Here is a 10,213-nt window from a genome sequence, read left to right as displayed (position 1 = left end):
GTACCGGTAATACTCATTTTGTACTCTGGAAACACTTTGCATGGTGAGCCAGTGTAGAAGAGCCCACAGAAGAGAATTAAGCAGCATGATTCCACATCAGCATGTGTTCTGTACTAGTGATTACAAAATTAGATGGAATTTGAGGCAGTTGAAATTGAGTCCAGGAGAAGACAAGCTTTTCCACAGTATTCAGTAGATTTAGCACATGCATTTAGCTAGTATTGAAGGGCAAGGCCCAACCATTAAAAAAAAAAAAAAAATTGAATTTAACACTAAATTTGTTTTACCCAAGCACAGCATTCCATTTATTTATTTATTTATTTAAGTTACAAGTTTTAAGTTCTACAGGTGAAACAAAAATATTGCACTTCTGGTGAAAGCTACAAAATGTTTCCATCCTGATCAAGAAGGAATTAAAACTTCCTGGGCATCTTAGCAGGCTATCAATGATGGCCTTCAATGACATTCATAAGGGTCCTAAGTGGTGCACTGAAGTTACCAACTACTAGATCGTCCTCTAAGCCCCTCAAAGGAAGAAAAAAAATTCTTTGAAACACTATCAAAAGTAACCAGCAGATTACCAAACCCAAGATGTGCATAGATTCATACAAGAGACAGGCTACAAACTTTCCTGGCTTCCTAATACACAAAGGCCCCAAATTCACTTACAACATTATCCAAAGAAAAAAAACCCAAAAAAACCCAAGACACCCCCCTTTGGAGTGACTTATGTATCCCAGGATACATTAAGATAACATGCTGAAAAGAAGCCAGACATTCTGCAGACTCTCTCCATGTCCTCAGTGGACCAACTTTGCTAATACTGATTGGGGTGGGGGTGTATTTTCTTTAATTCTGCCCTTTGATGGGGGGGGGGTGTATTTTCCTTAATTCTGTCCTTTCAACAGGACAGTATCCCACAACATTGGAACTTCCACCCCCATTTCTGTTCAATATAAGGTTTCAAGGGCTGTAAAAAGTTCAAGAAGTGTTGGAATGTATCTAGCTGCATGGCAACCAAGTGGGATATGACTGGCCATACTGAACAGCAGCATTGGCAATGTAGTAATTGCTGAAATTTGCATTGCTGACATATGGGGCTGGCTGATAGTAACATGTAACATTAGTAGCATTTGGGATGATGTTCTGTTCTGCCAGCACTCTTAGAGCAAGAAGAGAAATCAGGTTGAGTGATTGCCTCCTTTCATGCCCCATGAGGCAAACAGTGCTCTCATTGATGACACGACGCAGAATCATTAGATAATCATACTTGCTCTTCTCCTCCCCAATGAAGTGGTTCTGGAGGTAGCTCTCCAGCTTCCGTTGCTGCTCTAGAATGTCTGAGAAGTCTATGAAAAAACGGGAGCACATGTAGCGCTCCAAGGACTTGATCTCTTCTTCATCAAAAGGCTTAAAGTCCCGGACTAGCAGGTTGCTGTATTTCATAAGGCCACCACCTCTGATCTCCTCAGGGTTCTTAGTTGCTATCAGTTTGTTCTGGAGGTGGTCTAAAGCAGCCTCAAAGTCACCATATACACTTTCCCCTATCACTGTAGGATGGAAGTGCTCCGACATGGGGTTTTCTGAACAATCATAATAAAAGAGTAAAGAGTCCAGTATTATCTGAAAGGAGTCCACACTGAACTCAAACTGTCGCCTTATGGAGTTGACAAACTTGAGTTCTATGTTTTTCCCATCTTTGTTAGAGAGTGATATCAAGCTCCAATGGTCAGAGTCTGTGCATACTTTCACTAGCTTCTGAACATAGGCTTCTTTCAGAGTTAAGCGGCTTATTTTCTCCTTGTTTACACCCTCTGGCAAAAAGTTCAAAAGAGACCCCAGAACAACATCTCTGACCACCTGAAATTCTGCCTCAGTGGGGAGGTTCACCTTAAATATCAGATCAAAGTCCTTACAGCTCAAGCCATTGTCCTTGACCAAGACATGACTTGCAGCAGAGCCATTGAGTCTGACATCATGCACATGGATGCCTTCTGCCTCCAGGTAGTTACGAACAGTCTGTACAATGTCCTTCAATGTAATTTCCAGCGTAGGGAAGTTGCCTCGTCCATGGACTGGAACAACCTCAGTCAGGACTTCATTCAAGCGACTGACCTGATCCCAATTCAGGACACTGCAGGATTTGCAACCACTTTCACAGCTACTGCTGTCAGCCATATTCTTTTGTCTTTCAGAACTAGAAAGAGAATAAAAGAAAGTAGAGGATCGATAATTTTTCAACACTGCATGATGCTATAGAGATATTACCAGTCTGCAAAAGTAACAGGGTGATAAATCTACATGGTACACCCACACAGCCATACTTGTATTGATACAACAGGGTGTATAATATTAGCTAAGTGACAACTGAATACATAAGATCTGGCCAATTAGGCAAGTACCTTGTTAAACTTTGGAAGTCAAGTATCCTTTCAGTAACATAGTGCAGTGGTTCCCAACCCTGTCCTGGAGGAACACCAGGCCAATTGGGTTTTCAGGCTAGCCCTAATGAATATGCATGAAGCAAATTTGCATGCCTATCACTTCCATCATATGCAAATCTCTCTCATGCATATTCATTAGGGCTAGCCTGAAAACCCGATTGGCCTGGTGTTCCTCCAGGACAGGGTTGGGAATCACTGACATAGTGCATGTGCTTTGAATGCTTGTGTTAACCTTCCAGTTAATGCCAAAGTACAGTATTTAGAGTCTCCCTACCGGCTGCATAGGAGGGACTACCAGCTTCAGTAAGCAACAAGATGCTACGACATCTAAGTGGTTTGCAAAATCTGAAATAAAAAAATCCTGCTTACCAATACTTGGTACAAGTCAATTGAAACGGCACAAAAACAAAGTGGCTAAGGACAAACCTTCCAAAATAATGGAAATGTGTGATGAAGCTTGTTTGTATAAGCAGCTTTGAATTAAGCAAAGTTATTGATAAAGAATTTAGTAAGGCGGGGGGGGGGGGGGGGGGAGAACCAGAAGGATGGTCTAGTGACTGACATGCAAGACAGATTTACATATACAGCTTCCATTGTATGTAATTCACTCATTCATTATAGAAATCTTGAAAACCCAACTGGGTTGTGGCCCTCAAGGGCATGGTTGCCCACCCTTGATATAAAGCATTAATACAGTTATAGGTCACAATGACAAAATTTAATTGTAATCCCTCTTTTCCAAAGGAAATGGGAAGAAGTCAAATCAATGATTTTAGCAAGGTACGTATTTGGCAGCTCAAATGTCAAGTGTTTCACTTCATGAATTCAGTACAACAGTGTAATGAATGTCAAAGCAGTATTTGTGAATATCTGTCCCATGCAGTGAAGCAGGTTTGGGTATCTGACTCCCTGCCTCTGGTCTAGAGGCTGTAATTTTCCAGACAAGGTACTCCCAGTTGATGGTATCTGAATTGTATGCAAAGGGCTTATAGATTGCAATGCATAGGAACTTTTTGGTGATGTGCTGGCCATGAATCCTATCCACTGGACAAGTGCAGTTTGAACACAGCCAGGTACATACTGGATAAAAGCACACAAAAGCATGTGAAGAGTTGAAGATGATGGAAGAACTGAGGTCTAGAATTTAACACCTTTATAGTGTTGTATGAGTATCATTCGAGTAACTGGGTATCTTAGTCACACCTAAATAGTTTACTGAGCTTCAAATGGTTAAATCATGAAACCTTATTGATCCTTTTAGCACAAAAAAAAAGTCTCAAATGTAGCAGGAATATGTTGGACCTAATATGATTAAGCAAGGGTATGAACTACCCGACATGGCATGCTAGAATCAGTGTGTAGAACTAATGATTACTTTATTATATAATATAATGGTTTCTAGGGAGAATGAACTATTAAGATTCAATGTTCTTGATAGCTCCACCTTTTGACTGTTGCATACGTGCTTGATAACCTCAATCAGCTACATGGAAACTTAATGCAACTACTATGATTAAGGCCAGTTTCTCTTTAAATGAGTATTCTGAATTCTGTATTACTACTTAGATCTTTCATCTTTCAACAAATGTAGTATACAGTATACTTGTTATTTCCAGCCTTTACAGGACAGCTTGGTATTTCCAGCTTTTAAAAGAAAAGCTATAGAACATTTACAATAAAATGCTTTATTTGCCAAATAATGATCTGGGCCAAAGGTCAGTTACAGTAACTGCCAGGATCATTATCTGATTGGATCTTGCTAACTTCATTGAGTTTTAATGCTCAAATCTATAAACCACATATGTCTAGTACAGCAAATCATAAGACACACAGTTCAAGTACTAGTAAAAAATTGCAATGCTGAACCCACTAAATTAAAAAACTGTGGGATATATACCTATCTATACTATTTGTTTGTATTTTTTTTTGTATGGACCTTCAGTATACAAGCAGGCACATTCGACTTCTGGTTGTTTTAATCTCCATCAGTCCAACTTTTATTGAATATTAGTAAAAAAAATTTTGTATTTCCAAATTTTCTTATTCTCATTTATTTATTTATTTCGTAACTGATTTTCACTTGGCTTTTAGAAAATTTCTTCATTGGGAGAGATGTCATTGAAAGAGAATAATCACAATGAAGAAATTTTCTAAAAGCTAAGTGACAATCAGTTACATAATGAATGAATGAATGAATGAATGAATGAATGAATAGAATAGAAGAAATAAGAAAAAAATTTGGAAATACAAGAATTTACTAATATTCACTAAAAGTTGGACTGATTGAGATTAAAACAACCAGAAGTAGAATGTGCCTGGTTGTATACTGAAGGTCCATACAAAAAAAAAAAATAAAAAATAGTACAAATTGGTATATATCCCACAGGTTTAATTTAGTGGGTTCAGCATTGCAATTCCTTAGTAGTACTTGAACTTTGTGCCTTTTGATTAAGTAGCAAGCATTGTTTAGGAAAATATGTGTTCAAAAAAGAAAGACCAGGTTACATACAGGAATATCCCAACTTCTAAACATAAAAAAGTCAAATTTTAAACCAGGCTGCCATTTGTCCGGTTCAAGTAAGATTAGTTTCCTCTCATCTCAATTAGCTATAAGAGAGATCAAAACTGCTCTGGCATATAGAAATGTTGGGGGGGAGGGAGACCAAATAAGTTCAACAGATTTTTGGAAATAAGTATTATGAAATTTTGTTAGCATGAAAAAACCCACCTTACAGGTTTGCTAAAGAAAGTCAGTGTACTCAACCATAAAGAAAGTCAGTGTACTCAACCATAAAATTAAATTTCAGAATACTAACACCAGTGATTTACAGGAAAAAAAGTGTTATAGCATAATGTTTCAGAACAGATGTTTAACAAATATTGCTTCATCAATATCAAAACTAAAATACCAATGCTGTAACACTTAAGCAAAGAACCCTATAATCAGGTACAGAGTTGATGGGAGGGGGAGGGGGGAAGAATGTTTAATACCTCATGGTTATGCTCTAAGACCATGCAATCTGAAGTCACTGGTGTATAATATAGAATATAAACTTTGGGGCAACTATCAGCTCTTTGTCAGCTTCTGCACTGCACTGTCATACTGGTGAAGCAAGGATGCAACTATTTAGGTTCTCTAGCACACAGTTCTTCAACCGCCGGTCTGCGGACCGGTGTCGGTCCGCAGAAAATTTCTGCCGGTCCGCGCAGGGCCAGCAAGATCAAGTCGGCAGTTAAATTTCCTGCCGACTGCGGTTCCTGCTCACTAATGTTCCTCCCAGCCTCAGGCGATTAAGACAGGCTGCCGATATCGGGGCCTTCCCTCTCTGAGCCTCGCCTGTTCGGAAACAGAAGTTGAAACAAAATAAGCGGGACTCAGAGTGAAGGTCCTGACGTCGGCAGCCTGTCTTGATCACCGCCCCTGCCGAGTTGCTGAAGAGGGCCACGGGGAAGTTACAAGTAGAATGGAGAGAGCTGCAGATACAGGTGGAGGGAGATGGTCAGCGTGTGCGAGCAAGATCCTGGGGAGCCTTCACAGTGACTTCCTCCCCTCCCACCAGTTCTCCTACTTGCCAGGGCAGTGATTTACTGGCAACTTCCTGCAGGCAAGTACTGAGAGCTGCTGGAAGGGGAGACAGCCACTGTAGGAGGCAGGGAAGCTGCTGGATAAAGGGAGAGCTGTTACTGGACTTGGAGAGAGTTAGAAGGAGAGATGCTGCTGGGAGGGGAGGAGGGAAAGGGATGGAAAGAGAAGAGAGTTAATGTTGGATAGAGGGAGGAGGGAAGGGAGAAGGAGAGATGCTGCTGGAAGGGGAGGAGGGAAAGGGATGGAAAGAGAAGAGAGTTAATGTTGGATAGAGGGAGGAGGGAAGGGAGAAGAAGAGATGCTGCTGGAAGGGGAAGAGGGAAAGGGATGGGAAGAGAGGTAATGTTGGATAGAGGGAGGAGGGAAGGGAGAAGGAAAAAAAGGAAGGAGGGAAGGGAGAAAGAAAAAAGGAAGGAAACAGCTGGCAGGGAGATTACAGGAGGGGAAGGGGGTCAGGGTGGAATGGAGAGATCAGATGAGGGAAAGGGGAGAGAGAGGAATGAGAAAGTAGAGACATTGATGCTGGAAAGGGGGTCAGCAGAGAAGTGAGAGAGGGATAAAGATGCTAGATCTGGTGTAGGAGAGATAAAAATGAAGGCAGTGAAGCTGGAATGAATGATGTAAAAAGGAGAGAGGAGGAACAGGCTGGATGTACAGGGAAGAGGGGCATAGAAAGAAGTCAGATACATATGGAAGGGGGAGAGGGCAGACATTGGATAGAATGGGCAGATGCTGGAAGGAAAAGAGTGAAAAGAAGATGAAAGCAGAAACAACAAAAGGTAGAAAAAAATAATTTTATTTCTATTTTGTCATTAGAATATATCAGATTTGAAATATATATCCTGCTAGAGACATAACTGGGGACTGCAGTATTCTGTTAGCATGATATTTCTATGTAGCATTCTATAATAACTTGGCTTGTTTAGTTTTCTTGATAGTAGAGGGGATATATGTGAAGGGGAGGGGAGACGGGGGTTTTGTTGGTCCGTGCTCTGTATATTTGTATTTATAAAATCATAATTGTTCAGAATATTGTTTCTTTTTATACTTTAATAAAATACGTTCAATATAAAATCATAATTGCGGCTTGTGCAGATGGGATCAGATGGTTTGCGGGGACCGAGCTCGCAGAGATGGGGCGTAAACGGGGTCTTTAAATTTTAGTCCTAGTAGTTTGCCGGTCCACAAAATAATTTTTATTTCTGCCAGTCCACGGGTGTAAAAAGGTTGAAGAACACTGCTCTAGCACAACTGATTTGTTGGTTACCCTAGAAGTTCTGTATTTCAAAGTGTCAAATCTTAAGAAAAAGTTAAGCTCTTCAAGCTCACAGGCCTACCTTATTCAAGGACTATTTATAATATTTAAAACAGCCCACAAAAACTTTATATACCAGTAACTATAAAAAAAAGTTACTTACTGTGCTTAATTTTTAAAGCCAGGTCTGCAGGAAGACAAAGCCTTATCTACGAACAGCACCTAGAAACAAATCATTTTTAATGAAGTTCAAGGAGATTAATAAAAGCTAGCTCCCTTTCACTAGCCTTATGATACTTATACGACTGAGAAAAAAAAAAAAAAAAGATTTCAAAACAATGGGGGTGCCAAACATGCAAGTTCTTTCTTCCGAGACAGAGGAGAAAGCTTGCTCAGCACCCACTAACACAGTTGTTTCAGATATGCGGCCCACAAGGTACTATTTTGAGGCCCTTGGTACGTTTATAATAACCACAAAAGTAAAATAAAACAGTTTCTTGATCATATGTCTCTTTAGCTATAAATGACAATTATTAAGACTTAGCCAAAATGAAAGATTTATAAACTATAAAAAGTTTTTTTTTTTAACCTCATGCAAAATTGTCATTTCTTTAATAAGCCATTAACTATTTTTTTTCTGAGGCCCTCCAAGTACCTACAAATCCAAAATGCGGCCCTGTAAAGGGTTTGAGTTTGAGACCACTACACTAACACCAGTAGAGCTGATTGGCATGCTCAGCAGGGGCAGAGCAAGCCAACAGAATAAAACCAAAGTCAATTTCGGAGACCCGAACGCACCTAGAACAGAGAGACCTTCATTGAAAACCTCAAAGTCAACAAGACTGCCCCCCCCTAAAAAAAAAAAAAAAAAAAAGTTACTAAAACCCTCAAAAAGTCTTGTCTATCTTCAAATAGCCAAAACGCTAAGGCGCTTCTTCGGTTTAAGAAAGAGAACACACCTCATCAATAGGTCTATGTATGAAAAAAAGAGACCCATGACGATCTAAATACTAGATCATAAACGGGACAAAAATTCGATTCAGCAAATGTTAAGTTAACAGCTCCAAACAATATATTTTCTCTTTCATTTATAGCCCTACTGAGAGGGAAATGCAATAGCCAAAAAGTAGTTCTTCCTACTTTGGAAGGCATGAGTTATAGCCGTTCCCTGCGAGCTCGGGCTATTAACAGAAAGCGCAGCAGGCTGCTTTTCACTTGGGTGTCGGGAAGGAGTAAAACACGGACCTCGCGGATCTAAACCCGCTTGGGTGTCCATTGAGCGCAGAGCCCAAGTTACAATCAACCATAATGGTGAATGCAAACCAATAAGACACTAGCATTAAGCATTTGGGAAAATTAAATGCGGCTCCTACTTTTATATAGTCACTGACAGCCACGGAGAAGACAGGATTGGCACGCGCGCGCCCTCCGAACGCTCACCTCAGCCTTAAAGAGGGAGGGAAACAGCTCCGGCTCCTTCGCGGTGTCCCAGGCCCCTCCCCCTCAGAAATAGGACACACTTGACAGTTAACCCTCCAGCACGTTCGACGGCACTAAAAGACCCTGAATGAGAGTTGAAACCACGTCGCCGCGACTTTTATTGGGAGCCTGACGCTTCACCGAGGTATCTCTCCGCCTCGTCGTAGTTGCCCCGCCCCTTTCCTTTCTCACGCCACTGCTCAACAGATTCGGACAGCGCAATGCGGTGATTATCTTTGAGGCGAGGAAATTAGCTCTACAGATGCATCTACCCCTATGCTCTCTAACTTAGGAACTGCCCGGCCGCCTGTCGCGGCCAGGTGAAAAGAGGGGTCGCGCTAGTAGGGGTGATACCAGCTTCCAGCTGGAAGATGTTCTCGTCAGCTGATTGGCCGTCTTCCTTGAATGGTTGCTAAGGGACGAGTAAATAATAGTCGATCGGTTCTACGAGACGGCACGTGGGATGGATTTAAAGGGGCTGCATCCGCTCGCTGTAGGGACGGGGGATGTTTGCAATATTATGTTGAATGAGTTTGAGGGGGGGGGCAACATAAAATGCTCACGCGTAAATTGGTGATGGAAAGGTCAGGCACTCGAAAATCAACTCACAGGTGGATTATAACGTCATCTATGACAGTAGGCAGGGTAATTTTACTCTGTAAATAGCTATAATAGGCACAGATTGGCTCTCAGGGCAGGATTAATTCTTCGAGGGCCCCTAGGCACACAAATACACTGCCCTCCCCCCCCCCTCTGGCACTGCCCCGCCCATGCCTCACACCCCGCCCCATTCATTTACCTGTTATCTAATTTACTTCTTTATTTCCACTTGTATTTCTTTTATTTTAAAATTCAAACAACAAAGATTACCATACAAGTGCCAGTGTAATTTTAGCTCTATGCAAGTCCCAAACATCTCTGAACAAATCCCCCTTCCCTTCCTACCTACTTGCTCAGGACTTTAACTCTGAACCCTTTCCATACAAACAGTAATAATATCCCAAGCATAAATCTATATTAATAACTAAGCTTGCAACTCCTCTCAACTGCCTCACTCTATGTCAGCGGTCTCAAACTCATGGCCAATGGGCCGCATGTGGCCCTCCAGGTACTATTTTGTGACCCGCACTCTGCGATCTCAGAAGTGCCTCCTGCTGCAGATCACCCGTGCCAGCGTCAGCTGATTTCCTGCCTTCTCATCCTGCCTTCAGTGGCCCCCTGCTGACAAATTTGTTTTTATAAAGGCCCCTTTTACAAAGCCATGGTAGGGTTCCCCCAAGGCAAATGCACTAAAGCCCATTCAATTCCTATAAGCTTCAGTGCATTTGCCGTAGGAGAATCGCTACCACAGATTTGTGTAAGGGGCTCTAAATTTTTATGTATTGAAATTTCAAATAAAGACAAACCAAGCAAAAGTACAGAAAAATGGATTCAAATAACCACAATGCT

At 41.3% G+C, this 10,213-nt stretch overlaps 1 protein-coding gene across 2 annotated transcripts; it reads right to left on the bottom strand.

Moving 5' to 3' along the window:
- Positions 1-277: 277 nt before the first annotated feature.
- TENT5C (terminal nucleotidyltransferase 5C) lies at positions 278-8,878 on the bottom strand. Of its 2 annotated transcripts, none has more exons than XM_033942337.1 (3): positions 8,726-8,878; positions 7,449-7,507; positions 278-2,197 (listed from the first exon to the last, which is right to left on the bottom strand). In XM_033942337.1, exon 3 carries the CDS (start codon positions 2,176-2,178, stop codon positions 1,003-1,005), a length of 1,176 nt encoding a protein of 391 aa, XP_033798228.1. In that variant the 5' UTR covers positions 2,179-2,197; positions 7,449-7,507; positions 8,726-8,878; the 3' UTR covers positions 278-1,002. The 2 variants fall into 2 exon arrangements, with proteins under 2 accessions (XP_033798228.1, XP_033798229.1); XM_033942338.1 differs by having other exon boundaries at positions 8,659-8,795.
- Between the last annotated feature and the right edge of the window lie 1,335 nt (positions 8,879-10,213).

This window comes from Geotrypetes seraphini, chromosome 4 (genome assembly GCF_902459505.1).
Source record: "Geotrypetes seraphini chromosome 4, aGeoSer1.1, whole genome shotgun sequence".
In the NCBI taxonomy this organism is placed as follows: Eukaryota; Metazoa; Chordata; class Amphibia; order Gymnophiona; family Dermophiidae; genus Geotrypetes; species Geotrypetes seraphini.
The sequence above is the reverse complement of the archived record's forward strand: the minus strand, read 5'-3'. Positions and strand labels throughout refer to the sequence as shown.

Bases quoted from the DNA above. Each gene is read 5' to 3' on its own strand.
- TENT5C (XM_033942337.1), bottom strand. From the start codon at position 2,178: ATGGCTGACAGCAGTAGCTGTGAAAGTGGTTGCAAATCCTGCAGTGTC.